At 43.1% G+C, this 17,052-nt stretch overlaps 1 protein-coding gene across 7 annotated transcripts in view; it reads right to left on the bottom strand.

The window, feature by feature from the left end:
• PPP3CA (protein phosphatase 3 catalytic subunit alpha) overlaps positions 1–17,052 on the bottom strand; it is a 707,038-nt gene that overhangs the window by 322,336 nt on the left and 367,650 nt on the right. For all 7 annotated transcript variants that reach the window (XM_086961590.1, XM_086961592.1, XM_086961587.1 and 4 more), the window contains exon 3: positions 5,166–5,290. In XM_086961590.1, coding sequence (XP_086817716.1) covers positions 5,166–5,290 — 125 coding nt within the window. The remainder of the gene's footprint in view (positions 1–5,165; positions 5,291–17,052) is intronic.

The raw sequence follows: 17,052 nt of genomic DNA, 5'->3' as shown, positions 1-17,052 counted from the left end.
GCCTGATTAAAAGGCAACAGAGGCTCCGAAGAGCTTGCTTGTGGTTTAAGGACCTCAGTAAGGAGGTTAGTCCTCACGGCCGTGACGGGAAGTTCAAGGGATAAGGCCTTGGCCGCCTGCGTCAACACCCCACTATAGGCAGCCCAGTCCTACGAAGCCACGGTAGGAGGGGAGATAAAACCAGTGTCTGGCAAGGTGTCCAGAACACTGGCGTCCCCTAGCTCACCTGCCGAGTCCTGATAAGGCTGGCACTCACGTGCCAGAGGGTCCTTAGACCCCTCCCAATCCGCCTCGCCACCCATCTCCTGGTACTCAGGGTCAAATGATGGAGCTGGGTCATAGAAGTAGAAATCTCCCATCAGCGTCGAGAGCGGCGTCGAGCGGCGCCGGACCCAGATCGAGGGGAGGACCGGGGACGTCGTCGTCCTGGGACGGCACCGGGGGAGACACCCTGGGGGGCGGCGCCAGCGAGGTCGTGAGATGAACCAGCGATGACCCGGATCCGGCGGGGCCCTGCGGCGTCGGGACCGGAGTCGCCGACGGCGTCGGGACCGGAGTCGCCGACGGCGCCGAAGCACCCGACCTGCTTGGGCTCCCAGTCGGGGACGCTTGGCTCGAAGGCGCCGCGAACCCGACGGAGGAGTGAGCGACCTCGTGGCCGTGAGGAACACCTCGATCTCCACCGGCGTTGCATGCTGCTCAGGGACCAGCGGGTATGGAGCAGGCCACAACGCCTGCGGCTCCGGTGGAGCCGTGTGGGCGGTGTAGCCCGAACCCCCGGCCGCGTCGCGCGAGCGTTGTGGGGAGTCGGAAGAGCGATGTAGCCTCTTCGGCTTCTTGTGCCTCTAACCTGAGGACTTGGAGCTCGAGGAGTGGTGTCGATCCGCCGAGCCGTGATGAGTCCGGCCCCACGACCAGTCCCTCAACCTCCTTCCGGACCGGGACCTCGAACGGCGCGGGCCGACTGCCGGAGCTCGAGGCGCTTGCGGGACCGCTCCCGCCTAGCCTTCGACGTCAAGGCCCGGCAGTCGGGGCACGACTTGTCATCGTGGTCGGGCCCCAGGCAATGAAGACATCAGCGATGGGGATCGGTAACCAACATCAGTCGGCTGCAGTTGGCGCAGGGTTTAAACCTGGGCATTCCTACCGGCACCGTCGGAGTCGTTCAAATTCGAAAAATTATCAAATATGATCCAAAAAGTTTAGTCATAAAGTGACTAAGGGTACCACTATTCCCGGATCGGCGTTTGCTGGCGCAGAAAAATAGGAACCAACGTCAGCCCGCGAGGGCGGGTCTAAGTACTCCGGCAAGGTCATCCCGGCGCCCACGACGCCGACGGACGCGGAGCCGCAGACGACGCCTACCGACGCGCAAGGGTACTGCTACGCAAAAGTTTACGGATCCAGTCTGACTCCTGGGGGTATTCTAAGGTAAGGAATCTAATACTAACCTGTTTCTTTCAGATATATATATATAAATATATATATATATATATATATATATATATTTTTTTTATTGGCAGGGGGGTCTGCCAATAAACCATTGTTGGAGTAAACAACAACTTGGAGTGCCGTCCTTTCTTGACCTTCGCAAAGACCACGGAGGTGTGTGCTAACATATATATATATATATATATATATATATATATATATATATATATATATATATATATATATATATATATATATATATATATATATATATATATATATATATATATATATATATATATATATATGTTAGCACACACCTCCGTGGTCTTTGCGATATATATATATATATATATATATATATATATATATATATATATATATATATATATTACCTACTGGCAGTCGCCAGTAGGTATATATAGTTAGGATTTTTTCCCTATGGGATTTCTGAAAATTCTATGTCTAATAACTTTGGCGTTTGTGGACGGAATCGGCTGAAATTTTCAGGAAAATGGCACATTTTGTTTCTGAGCAGCTCCTGGAAATTTGGGGGGGGGGTTCGTCAAGGGGGGGCCGAGAAAAAAGGGGGGTCCCAAAACGCGTTTTTCCCATGTTAATTTCCATAGGGCGGTTGGACTCACTTTTAGCCCGAACGGCTGAATGGATTTCCACGAAACTTGGCAAAATTGTAGGGACTGTTAGCCCGATGTGCCTTTGCTAGGTCTCAATATATGTGCTTCAGTGGATTTTGAGAAATTAACGTTTAAATCAAGATATATATCTGTAACAGCGCTCCGGGCAGCGATCCGGTTAGCGAACTTTTCGCGTATCGGAACTTTGCGATGCGAAGCTGATTGGCCCTCCGGTGTCTGTCAACATTCTAAACAGTCCGGATGCGGCCGCCATCTTGTCTCTCGGTAGGATCGAGAGACAAGAGGAGGCCAAAACAAAGGGGGAAATGAAGGAAAGGGGGCAAGGTAGACCCCTTCTGACCCCCTAGGATTGATGAGGGGGATATTATAGAGCCACGCGGGGCCCCAAAAAAAAAAAAAATCCGATTTTTTCGCCGTAGAGACGCGTCTTGGTAAGCGAACCGGGCAGCTAACCGGGCAGCTAACCGGGAAGCTAACCGGCAGTGTAACGGGAGTCTGAGGAGTAGCTGATTGGCTGTCAACATTGTAAACAGTCCGGAGCGGCCGCCATCTTGTCTCTCGGTAGGATCAAGAGACAAGAGGAGACCAAAACAAAGGGGGAAATGAAGGAAAGAGGGCAAGGTAGACCCCTTCTGACCCCATAGGATTGATGAGGGGGATATTATAAAACCACGCGGGGCCCAAAAAAAAAAAAAAAAATCCTGAGGAGTAGCTGATTGGCTGTCAACATTGTAAACAGTCCAGAGCGGCCGCCATCTTGTCTCTCGGTAGGATCGAGAGACAAGAGGTGGAAAAAAAAAAGGTGTAAATGAATGAAAGGGGTAAGGCAGACCCCTCCTGAACCCCTAGGATTGATGAGGGGGCTATTAAAGTTCCCTGCGGGGCAAAAGAAAAAAAAATTGCGATTTTTCGCGGTAAAGGTGCTTCCTGGTACGTTAACCGGGCAGCTAACCGGCAGCGTAACGGGAGTCCGACATATTGTGTTTTTTGAACGTTTGTGATATGTGCACGTGTGGATTTTGTCTAATTAAGATTAAAAATATATATATATATCTTTAAGCGTGTTCTGGCGCGCTTACGTTTTGGGTTTGGTTTGCGCTGCAGAGACAATACGTCACGGTTATGCGATGCATCATGAGGCGTCTCACGGGCTACGTGATACGTCACTTAATAAAGAATATATTTTACAGCTATAGATGTTAGCTTTTAAAAAACCAATGAAATTCACAGAAAAAACCATAGGTTATAGACCATATATAGTTAGGAATTTGCATTTACAAAACCTTGAAAATTCACTGAAAAAACCATAGGTTATAGACCATATATAGTTAGGGATTAGCATTTAAAAAACCTTATTTTATTTGCACAAAACCATTGAAATTCCATATATAGTTAGTTGCACTAACTATATATCGCGGACCCGCAATCCACTGCTAATGATGTCACATATTACATCATTCATGACATGGTCAGTGACATCACTGATGACATCACTGATGACATCTCAAATGACATCACTGATGACATCACTGATGACATCTCAAATGACATCACTGATGACATCACTGATGACATCTCATTTGACATTACTGATTACATCACTGATGATATCATTTATGTGATAATACATCTTCAGACTCTAATATAACCTTAGATACACTCAGTGTAAACAGGCACTCACAGACTGTCACACATCCATGGAGTTACTCACACACCTAGTCAGTCATGCAAAGAATCAATCACATTTCCATTTCCTCAACTATACAGTTATACACACCTTACTTATTCAAACATATAGTAACACATATTTACTCTCTTATACAATCCTTGATACAAGTTCACAATGATTCATACAGCCACTCACACATTCACTGGCTCTTATGTTCAGTTATTTATATATGTCAACTCTCACATGAAGTGTGTTTTACATATGTACTTACTTTGACATGTAGCACTGAGATATCCATTCACTCACCAATATACTCATGCACACAGTCAACTGTCCATACAGCTGTTTCTACATGCACTTTTGAACCCATACACCTAGGGAATCAACTGCTCACACATCTATGCACAGAGTTATACACCTCCCAGCCACCCACACACATACTCAGTCTCCCATACAAATACTTGGGCAACCATTCAATAACCCATATAGTTACTGATATAGCTACTGATTTAAACATGCAGCAGTTTACAGAACAACATAAATAATGATTGCCAAATTAAGACACTTTAATCACTAACCCATACACTCAGTGAGACACATTTGATCATTCTATCATACAGTCAGTCATGCACCTACTAAATCCTTCATCCAGACACTTATACATCCACTCATTCTTCAATATGTAAGACATATTTTAACTTTACAGAAACATACAGTCACTGGGTGTTGTCATCAGTGATGTCATCAGTGATGTCATCAGTGATGTCATTTGAGATGTCATCAGTGATGTCATCAGTGATGTCATTTGAGATGTCATCAGTGATGTCATCAGTGATGTCATCAGTGATGTCACTGACCATGTCATGAATGATGTAATATGTGACATCATTAGCAGTGGATTGCGGGTCCGCGATATATAGTTAGTGCAACTAACTATATATGGAATTTCAATGGTTTTGTGCAAATAAAATAAGGTTTTTTAAATGCTAATCCCTAACTATATATGGTCTATAACCTATGGTTTTTTCAGTGAATATATATATATATATATATATATATATATATATATATATATATATATATATATATGTATGTGTGAACAACATTCAAATGTAGACACACATATATATATATATCTGTATACATTTGTATGTTGCTCAGTTGACATCTGGCAAAGCCTTTCTGTTAGAGAGCATTGCATAAATACAAGCCCAAACCTTATTCTGAGAACAGTCTTTGATGTGCTTTATTGTATAAAGTGAATTTCCTTTCCAGCTGGTGTTGTGTTATGTTTATTGCTTCATCATGTTAGAGCCTCCATGTGGGAGAGTGGAATTCTGTACTATCTGGAGGTGAGCAGCAATGCAATGGCCAACACCCTTTTCAATACAGAACCAAGAATGACTTACTTCAATACTGAAATATCCTCTGTCAACATAGTCCCCTAAGAAGAGGTAGCGCGTGTTGGCAGGAGAGCCCCCGACTTCAAACAGTTTCATCAAGTCAAAGAACTGCCCATGGATATCGCCACAAACTAGAGGAAAGAGAATACAAGGATGTTGTGAGGTGGAGAAAAGTAAATTTTCATTCGGTTATTCATTTCTGCAGTTCAAAGTTCTAACGTCTACTTAATAGAACAATTCCGAGATGGCATGACCACAGTTAAAAGGAGAAAATGAGTATTTTACCAGCGCCACATTCAGACTTTTTATTTATATAACTGCTGGCTTCACTTCTACATAACATTACTGTGCTGCCATAAATGAAACGAGCAACTGCTCCCGTATGGTTTACTTATTCTGATACATGCTTAATGTGTTAATTAAATGAACTCAAATTATATTTAAAAGACAGCACAAAATACTTCGCTTTAATAATAATTACGTTTAACAAACTAAAATGAAGAAAATGCAAACTTCTTAATTATATTAAGTTTAACTGAATCAAATTAGGTAAAAATTAAACAGGCACTCCTAACTGTAAACATAAATAATGAAATTGAATTGGCAATCAATAACCCTAACCAAATTTTTAATAGTTATTTATCCTATTTATATTAAACAAATTTGAATTGAAGGTAAACCCAATTCTAAATTAATGTAACTTAGTTTTTTAGATACTTGCTTAACCCTAATAATTTAATGTCATCACAATTTAGTGTAAATGAAGGAAATATGCAACTTTTTAGAAGAGTTGTACAAATGATGGGGCTAAAGGTGTGGAAACATTATTAACATTATGTGGACAAAATTGAGCGCAAATGTCAACAAAGCAGTCGGCGACATCTCAAATCAAACTCAAGGGTGACATCTTGACATGCATACATCGCTGAGATTGCCCTTTTGGTCACTGGGCTTTCGTTCATTCATCAAGGAGAATGGTTTAATTTCTAAAACCTTTTACATTAAATGCACACTATCGCCAAATGTCAGAACACGTTCGCTTAACGCACTCAGGACCCACGATATCGATGCTCCGATCAAGCAAATGAAACGTGCATATAAATGAACGGCTCGATATCGGTAGCGCTTCCTTTCTGCATCCTGTTGTAAGATACTGTAAGATAGCAGACATGCCAACCCTCCAGATTCAGGCGTGAGACTACCGATTTGAAGGCTAGTCTCCCGCCTCCCGATTCCTGCAAGCAAAAACCCGATTCCTCGTGGGTTTCAGCTGACGGGGCTTGGTATTGTGTAAAGTGCTAATTCTTCTAACAAAGAGTGGCGATGCAGGGGCTCTCGAAGGGGTGAAAAACCAACAAAGCGTCATTAAAAAGGGAATCGTCTTTTAACGACCTGAGAAATACTGCCAACAGCCTGCCAGGCCAAATGTCCGATCCTACAGCAGCCACTTCCAAAGCCCATACATGCCAGTAACCCGATTCAAGGCCCCATTCTCCCGATTTTTTAAAAAAAATCTCCCACTTTGCTCTCCTGAAATGTTGGCATTTATGAGATAGCTGCAGTCACGCTCGCGCTCAAATAAAACCCACAGCAACAGTTCGCGCATTAATCCTCTCTCACCGCGCTTTGTCACACTAGGCGCACCTGACGGCGGGAGACAGGTTCAATGGAACACGGAAACGGCGCTCTTCCTGCGAGTACACAGCGCGGACAGGCGTGACCGCGCGTGACACCGGAAGGAAGTGGAGCCTGTGCTTCAGACAGTGGAAGCTCCAAGCAGCGGCAGGAATTCCAACCTTTTGAAAACCGAAGGGTAATGTAGTATTCCCAGTGCTTTAAATGGGGAAAAAATAAGTGCAGGTACTCTTACAATAAGCTATGAGTGTAGCAAGTGGACGGGGCATAAGGACAAGACATATAAGGCACTTCTGCTATGTGGCCAAATACTTGTATATTCTTAAGTGCGCAATCACAGAAACAAGCAGCAATGCTCACACAAGCATTCCCAGAATGTACTTTAAAATACCTCCCTAGTGTCTGGATTCTCTCCCTCTTTCACTCGCTTTTCTCACTCGCACGCACGCACACACAGAAACATGCACAAGCAAGCAGGCAAACAGACAACACAAGCAGACTTTGGTTGGATAAAGGCCATTTTACACCCCTTATCTCCAGCGGCTTTCTTAATTGCCGCTATTGCTGCTGCCCGCGGGATGCCTGATTCGAGTGTGTGCACACATACACACCATGGTGTGAATGTGATTGACAGCACAGGGCCTGAATGGACCCCGCTCTGTTAAACACAGCGTGGTGGAGAACACCGGACATTATGAGAATGAGCCCTGCCGACTGGTTTAGAGGTGGCTCCGCTTGGGTCACAGACAGGGCCGGACTGGGAACTGAAAGCAGCCCTGGCAAATTTTTCCAGACCAGCCCCCGTCCGGCCCATAGCGAGCGAGCGCAGCGTGCAAGCCCGGCCACTACTAGCAGGGTTTGGGGGGGTTAAGCATGAACTCAAGAGTATTGGAATGGGATTTAAATAGCACTTATTACCCCTACAAGGTGTTGAGAGGTTTTAAAGAAAGGAGTCCGACCGTCTGGAAAGCAGGGTTAGTGGTTAATGCAGTAGTTATTGAATAAGGTTCATTCTTAGGGAGCAACCAGGGAAGTCAGACTTTCTCACAGCATAAGCAAAGTGAAGAACAAAGGAACATTCACTTTTTTTTTTAATAGGGTGCATAAGGAGAGCAAAACACTTTTCGAACACGGAGTATACATTTCAAGCAGGCAGTAGCAATTGAGGGTACTCACACATTCCCTGGAACCCTTGCTGCCCATCACAGCCCTGGCAACATTCTTGCAAGCATTCCTCACACTGAACAGGTATAACATGAGCAGCAGAAGGTACACACACACACACACACACATCCACTTACCATGACGATGTGCATACCATCAAGACACATATATGTTGAATTGAGAATAGTAATATGCACTTACCTAGGTTATGTTGGCGATATAGAGCTAGGGAACGTTCTTCCGTCTACATACTTGTAGGTCGCAATTTGTAACTCTATACTGTATTAGAACGTCTATTATGTCTATCATCCGCAAGCAACCCCACACTGCAGACCAGAGCTAATATTAGCAAAAGACACCCTGAGCTGCGCATTAGAACTACTGTGCATTGCGCTAGAATCAGCATCAAATATCCTGCAACGCAAACTAGCAACAGCATAGGATACCTGCTCTCTGCATTGCAACTAGTACCAGCATCAAATACTCTGCAATGTGCTTTAGAGCTGGTACCAGAAAGAGATACTCACTATGTATCAGAACTATTTTCAGGATCAAATGCCCCACACTGTGCATTAGAACTAGCAAGCATCAGTAATGGATATCCAATGAGCGGTGCTGGTTGTAGGGGTGGAAAGGCTCCCCGTGGAGGGCAAGCCTTCTGACCGACGGCGAGACTATGTACCTGATAAGTTATAACCTCAGTCTCGGGCCAAGACAGGCCTGAGCTGAGCCGAGAGTTTATAACTTAATCAGGTACAAGTCAGTCAGGTCCACTGCCACCAGGGCCTGGTCACGTAGCACTGGAGAAGCAAGCAGCGCAGCGATGCTTGCTTCTTTACTTTCTCGGGGGGCCGGGCAGAAATTAAAACTGACTGACTCACTCACCTCACTCAGGTGGCGGCCTGCTGTCCAGTGTCTGCTGACTGCTGTTGGTGGGGTCGGTCAGTGTCGGTCACGGACGGTGGCACAGGCCCTATGGCAGACGCAGGGGGGTCGGGCTAGGCCTAGGCGGCGCCTGGCCGGCGCTAGTAGCCAGTCCACTGCCAGTAGCCAGCCACTAGAATAAAATTAATTTATGGGCCTGGCGGGACTCCGACTCCGTGCGCACCGACTGCAGACTGCTCCTCTCGTCAGTCACGTGCAGTAAATTGCCAATGCGAATGCGGGAAGGAAGAGAATTACACCAGCCACAGTGCCGCACCCTAGAGAGGCGCGCCGCGCGTGGCAGAGGAGGGGGCAGGCATAATTCTCCCCACTGCTCCTACATTTGTTTATGTTACTGTTAGGTAACGGTTACGGACCCGGTTGCAACTTGCACACTGCACATACAATCACAATCAGGCTTGCAGCGCTTGCTGGGGGGGGGGGGGGGGGGGGGGGCGGAGTAGGAGTGTTAGTGCAGGCCTGCATGTATGGATTCAGAAAAGGGGGTGGTGATGGACAGAGTTTCTGAATTAAGCAGAATACTCCTACCCAGTCAACAGATCAGGGCTTGATCCATCACCGTTTTTTTAGCTCACTGCACCATCCCAGCTCAGAACCTGGCTACATGCAAATAAGTCTGTCCCTGGCCCAGTGCATCATGGGAACAGGGCAGACCAAACTACCAAGCCAATTATTTTACTGGAAAGGAAACAAGCTTACGGGGACCGGTTTCTGGCATTACAGCCGTCTTCGGCCCGGCTTGCTTGAATCCTGATGGTGCAGTGAGCAAGGGACTCATGTCGGAGTATACCCTTCCACGCTTATGGTGGACAAAACGATTCAGAAAAGGGGGTGGTGATGGACAGAGTTTCTGAATTAAGCAGAATACTCTGAATACTCAGCCAGTTGGCTGAATGGGTGAGTGAGTGAGTGGGTGAGTGAGTGAGTGGCTGTATGAGTGGAGGGTCAGCGCAGCCCCCTTCCCAGTTTTCTAAGTGATTTGGCCCCGGGGATGTGGTGATCTCCAGGGTCTGCACTGTCCCCCTCTCCTCCATTGCTTTTATAATTAACCTGGCGGGGGTGGTGGCACCTAGGGCTTGTAATCAGCCCAGGAGAGGGGTTCGCTTGGACCCACTCCATGATTAAAACAAAAGCTTGGGGAAGGTGGTGGTCCCCTGGGCTCTGAGAGCCTTAGGAAGGGGCTCTGTGCGCCCCCCTCTTTTTTTTTTTTTTATTCCCCCGGGACTTGGCCCACTTCTGAGATCATTTCAAAACAAGCGCAGGAGATCGCATTTTTTTCCAGCTTTGCGGTAAATTCGCTGATCCACCCATAATTTCGTGGCAAAATTGAAAAAACCCACCACAACATCTTGGGGGATAGGCTATTACTACCCTGCCCCATTGTCTATTTTTTAATGTTTTTTGTGGATCCAGGCTGAAACAGTCGCAAGACGGCTGCCAGTACTTCCTGTTTGAAGTGTTGGCAGCCAATTAGATTACAGCACGTGGACTGGTGGATCCACGCCCCTAGATATACCATTTTGAATTTCCGTTAATATTTGTAAAAGTACTAAACAATTTTACCTTAAACTACCAAAAGGCACTTCCCTGGACCAGGATCTAGCATTCTTCCAAATTTGGAGTAATTCCGGTCAACTATTCGGGCTGTAGTCTTCTCTAAATTCCATATGGGAATTAACAGGAAGGAAATGCGTTTTGGAACCCTCGCTTTTTCTCTGCCCCTGCTTCTCAGACCACCCAGAAACTTTCCAGATAGCTAGTAAAGTAAGCGTCAAATTGGTTTTGAAAGTTTTGTGAAGATTTATCCAACGGCACCAAACTTATTGGTAAAACAAAAAACACTTTTTCTATGGAAACTCCGACATATATATATATATATATTCTTTTTCTTTTCTTATCTTATCGATCAACTAGATAGGAAAGAAAGTGGTGGTGATAAAATCAGAGCGTTGCGAGCCTTGGAGTCCAGGTACATTATTGACCTCCAAAGCATGCAGCCGAGAGGTTTGAATAATGACGAGGAATTATGGGTCCATCTGGAATAAAATAGGGGATAACAAGAAAATATCACTATTGTTCTGTATTATAAGAGTGGCGTAACTGTACTAAGATACTTTCCCATACAGGGCACAATTGGAAAGCAGGGAATAATGTGTCCAAATGGATATGCCCATACAGGGCTAGATTTTCTGTTTGCATGCACACATACTAATAACTAAGGTACTTAGGAATTGAGAGAGTTTTTGGACATCGAGAATCTTAACATCCGATGTTCCAATTCCTAGTATACTGACACAAATGTGAAGGTTGCCAGTAAACGTGCACATATAAATAACTTTGATGCTTATAATTTAAATTAATTTTGAGCGAAATGAGGCATCTTTTATAAATGAGCACATTCAAACAAGAATAGGGAAAGGTTATGTTACCATGCAAATAATGTATTCCCTTTGGGTGGTACCTAAATGAAAAATGATGTATGTGCGTGCAATACGAAGTGTTATTTTAACATTTTGGACAATTCAATGTTTTTAATCACACGAGCACTTTCTATTCACCGTTTATCCCATCATGTACATTTTGTATGAGATATATTCAATATGATGTTGCACTTTATATGATGGCCGCAGATTCGGCGAGATTGAGTCCTCTTTCCATGTTGTGGAGGAGGTGGGGATAAAATGGTGTTTTCTTTCACAATCAGGTTGACACTGACGAAGCCCTAGTGGCGAAACGCGTTTGTCGAGGGGGCAGGGGGTCTGCCAAATAAAATTCCTTTGCTGGACAAAAGATTTGGAGTGCCGTCCATTTTTTCGTTCGTTGGATAACGAAGATAGATATATATATATATATATATATATATATATATGGAATTTCCGGCGTTCTGCCAGCAACATCAGGAAGACAAAAGAGAGGATCGAGATATTTCATCTCAATTGGGCACTCTGTCTGACATTTGACCGCCCCCACCCTGTTTGACACCTGAAGACGCTGGTCGCTGCAGTCAGAGGGGACTAAGAAGAAAAGCGGCAATTTCATCTGTTCTTCGAGCCGTGCCACTCACCTGTGAAGCTTGCACCGAGCCCATGCTTACTGACTCCTTCATGTGAGACCTTCTCACCTATGCATCTACAGTGCATGTTGGGACTTGGAGTTCGACATATTCTACTTGAACTCGGATTGGTCAGCCTACTGCCAGGGGGAGGAGATTCAGGTGCGAGTAAAGACTTTTTCAGGTGGAGTAAATTATGGACGGCATCCTAACAGCTTGGGGCGCCGAAGAAGGCTCACACGCCGAAATGCATCCGCCTGCGCTGGGACCATTGAAATAAAGCTGTTTTTCTCTGAACTCCCCTCTTGGTCTTTGTTTCTTCTCCACGGAAAAGAAATATATATATATATATATATATATATATATATTCACTGAAAAAAACATAGGTTATAGACCATATATAGTTAGGAATTCGCATTTACAAAACCTTATTTTACTCACACAAAACCATTGAAATTCCATATATAGTTAGTTGCACTAACTATATATCGCGCACCCGCAATCCACTGCTGATGATGTCACATATTACATCATTCATGACATGGTCAGTGACATCACTGATGACATCACTGATGACATCTCAAATGACATCACTGATGACATCTCAAATGACATCACTGATGACATCTCAAATGACATCACTGATGACATCACTGATGACATCTCATTTGACATTACTGATCACATCACTGATGATATCATTCATGTGATAATACGATGAACCTCTTCAGACTCTAATATAACCTTAGATACAATCAGTGTAAACAGACACTCACAGACTGTCACTCATCCATGGAGTTACTCACACACCTAGTCAGTCAATCAAAGAATCAATCACACCTCCATTTCCTCAACTATACAGTTATACAAACTTTACTTATTCAAACATATACTAACACATATTAACTCTCTTATACAATCCCTGATACAAGTTCACAATGATCCATACAGCCACTCACACATTCACTGGCTCTTATGCACAGTTATTTATATATGTCAACTCTCCCATGTACTGTGTTTTACATATGTACTTACTTTGACATGTAGCACTGAGATATCCATTCACTCACCAATACACTCATGCACACAGTCAACCGCCCATACAGCTGTTTCCACATGCACTTTTGAAACCATACATCTAGTGAATCAACTGCTCACACATCTATGCACAGAGTCATACACCTCCCAGCCACCCACACACACACTCAGTATCCCATACAAATACTTGGGCAACCAATCAATAACCCATATAGTTACTCATATAGCTACTTATCAACACATGCAACAGTTTACAGAACAACACACATAATGATGCACAAATTAAGACAGTTTAGTCACTAACCCATGCACTCAGTGAGACACATTTAATCACTCACTCATACAGTCAGTCATGCACCTACTAAATCCTTCATCCAGACACTTATACATCCACTCATTCTTCAATATGTAAGACATATTTTAACTTTACAGAAACATACCACTCATTCTTCAATATGTAAGACATATTTTAACTTTACAGAAACATACAGTCACTGGATGTTGTCATCAGTGATGTCATCAGTGATGTCATTTGAGATGTCATCAGTGATGTCATCAGTGATGTCACTGACCATGTCATGAATGATGTAATATGTGACATCATCAGCAGTGGATTGCGGGTGCGCGATATATAGTTAGTGCAACTAACTATATATGGAATTTCAATGGTTTTGTGTGAGTAAAATAAGGTTTTGTAAATGCGAATTCCTAACTATATATGGTCTATAACCTATGTTTTTTTCAGTGAATTTTCAAGGTTTTGTAAATGCTAATTCCTAACTATATATGGTCTATAACCTACGTTTTTTTCAGTGAATTTTCAAGGTTTTGTAAATGCTAATTCCTAACTATATATGGTCTATAGCCTATGGTTTTTTCAGTGAATATATATATATACATACATATATAAACATATATCATCTGTATATCTACATATAAATACAAACATAAATGCATGCATACATATACTTATATGCATTTTAGGGTTGTTAGGGCGTTTTCGTGTGTATTATGTTGCTTTTTTAGGGCTTTTGGGTCAATTAAGTAGGGTTCCCGGAGCCTAGGGCTGAGGGGCCGGTTCAGTTTCGTGCGTATTGGTGTTGGCAAGGTTTTGAGGGATTTTGGCGGTTTTTGGTCGAGATTTGGCCGTTTTATGGCTTTTTTTTGTGTTTGCGGGGGGCGCATATTCGGGTTGAAATTCGTCCCCGTTCCAGTGGATGGATTGGGCTGATTTTTGGAGAGATGTTAGGGAATCGCTGGAACTAGTGTCCAGCCAAGTTTGAAGCGGATCGGAGCAGTGGAAGTGCTTTAAAGAGCAATTTTTGTGCGGAGTAGCGAATTGTCATGTTATTCAATGGGAGTTTTTGGTGCGCATGGAGAAGGTGAATTTGGGGTGTTCCAGTTGCGCTAGAGGGACGGGGCTTGGGTGAGCTGTAGGGAGAGTGGATCGGCAGGTGTGCCGGATTTTTGGGATTTGTTGGCCGAAGGGAAGGGTGTGCTTGGGCAAAGTCGATTTGGTGAAAACGGTGCGTTATTTACATGAAAGTTGAAAAAACACTAATAAAAGCAAAGCTAAAAAGCCACCTCATTACAAACAGAATGGCTTTAACTTAAATGAGGACGAGATCTATTGCATTTTCAATGCTTGTTTACTTTGGTTCCATCAAGAAGGCATTCAGATGTGTCACACATTTGCCATAAATTCTGAATGTTAGCACTCTAGTTGCACATTAGATCACTGTAGTAAAGCTACTGCTCACCAGGGACGTCTGCTGCTGGTATTCAAAGTGCATGTTTCAGTCTGCATGTCAGAATTTTTTTAATGAAATAGAAGAGGATTTGAGAAGTCACTCAAAATGATCCCTAATTTTTCTTTCTGAAGCACTAATCATACTTTCTATGGCAAAATTAACCCCCTCATGTTGTTCCTTTTTTAAATTGAGTGTTTTCAGACTTACCACTTCATTCCAATCAAGATGGCTTCTGGTGTGCCATACTTTTGTCATAAGTAAGACTGTTAGCGCTCTAGTTGTTCTTTAGAACACTCTGGGACATTCTGTCATTGGGCTATACTTGGGGTACATCTGGGTGATATTTGGGCTACATTTAGGCTCTTTTGTCTCTGGTGGCCATCTTGCGAGACTATGTCAGAATTTTTTAATGAAATTGAAGAGGGTTTGAGAAGTCACTCAAAATGTGCCCTAATTTTTCTTTCTGCAGCACTAATCATAATTCATATGGCAAAATATACCCCCTCATTTTGTTCCTTTTTAAATTAAATGTTTTAAGAGTTACCACTGTATTCCAATCAAGATGGCTTCAGGTGTGCCATACCTTTGTAATAAGTAGGACTGTTAGCGCTCTAGTTGTTCTTTAGAACACTCTGGGACATTCTGTCATTGGGCTATACTTGGGCTACATCTGGGTGATATTTGGGCTACATTTGGGCTCTTTTGTCTCTGGTGGCCATTTTGGGAGACTGCATGTCAGAAATTTTTAATGAAATAGAAGAGGATTTGAAAAGTCACTCAAAATGTGCCCTAATTTTTCTTTCTGCAGCACTAATAATACCTTCTATTGCATAATATACCCCCTCATTTTGTTCCTTTTTAAATTAAATGTCTTAAGAGTTACCACTTTATTCCCATCACGATGGCTCCAGGTGTGCTATACCTTTGTAATAATTAGGACTGTTAGCGCTCTAGTTGTTCTTTAGAACACTCTGGGACATTCTGTCATTGGGCTATACTTGGGCTACATCTGGGTGATATTTGGGCTACATTTGGGCTCTTTTGTCTCTGGTGGCCATTTTGGGAGACTGCATGTCAGAATGTTTTAATGAAATAGAAAAGGATTTGAGAAGTCACTCAAAATGTGCCCTAATTTTTCATTCTGCAGCACTAATCATACTTTCTATGGCAAAATATACCCCCTCATGTTGTTTCTTTTTAAATTAAATGTTTTAAGAGTTACCACTTTATTCCAATCAAGATGGCTTCAGGTGTGCCATACCTTTGTAATAAGTAGGACTGTTAGCGCTCTAGTTGTTCTTTAGAACACTCTGGGACATTCTGTCATTGGGCTATACTTGGGCTACATCTGGGTGATATTTGGGCTACATTTGGGCTCTTTTGTCTCTGGTGGCCATTTTGGGAGACTGCATGTCAGAATGTTTTAATGAAATAGAAAAGGATTTGAGAAGTCACTCAAAATGTGCCCTAATTTTTCATTCTGCAGCACTAATCATACTTTCTATGGCAAAATATACCCCTTCATGTTGTTTCTTTTTAAATTAAATGTTTTAAGAGTTACCACTTTATTCCAATCAAGATGGCTTCGGGTGTGCCATACCTTTGTAATAAGTAGGACTGTTAGCGCTCTAGTTGTTCTTTAGAACACTCTAGGAGGCTGCAGTAGAACACAAAGGAATCAACTGACAGTCTCTGTCCTTGTTGGATGTACATGCTTTACTGAGAATGTCAGACTTCATTTTCACATGACTGAGAAAGATAATGTGAATTTACAGAAAATATGCTTTCAGTTTAGCTTATAGATCCCCTTCCAAACCACTGTGGGAAAATCATGAGATATTAGTTTTCTTTCAAACAATATTCATGATATCACAGCAGAAGGTTTTTTCACATGGTAAAATCACCTTAGAACCCACCACAATTCCTAAAACGAGTATGGTACCATCAACAAATGATTTATAATGTAACTAAAGTCCTAAAACCCTCTATTAACTACAATGCTTTTTAATGAGGTGCTATCATGTATATTGGTCCCAAGATGGCTGCCAACACTTCTTGGATGAAGTGCTGACAGCCAATCAGATCAGATGTGTGGTTAGGCTCCGCCCAGATATATATATTTTTTTGAACCTAAATTACTCAAAATCCACTGGAGCACATATATTGAGACCTAGCAAAGGCACATCAGGCTAACAGTCCCTACAATTTTGCCAAGTTTCGTGCAAATCCATTCAGCCGTTCGAGCTAAAAGTGAGGCCAACCGCCCTATGGAAATTAACATGGGAAAAATGCGTTTTGGGACCCCCCT

The sequence above is a fragment of the Lissotriton vulgaris genome, chromosome 3_1, assembly GCF_964263255.1.
Source record: "Lissotriton vulgaris chromosome 3_1, aLisVul1.2, whole genome shotgun sequence".
Classification (NCBI taxonomy): Eukaryota; Metazoa; Chordata; class Amphibia; order Caudata; family Salamandridae; genus Lissotriton; species Lissotriton vulgaris.
Note: the sequence above shows the minus strand (reverse complement) of the source record. Positions and strands in the feature narration are given on the sequence as shown.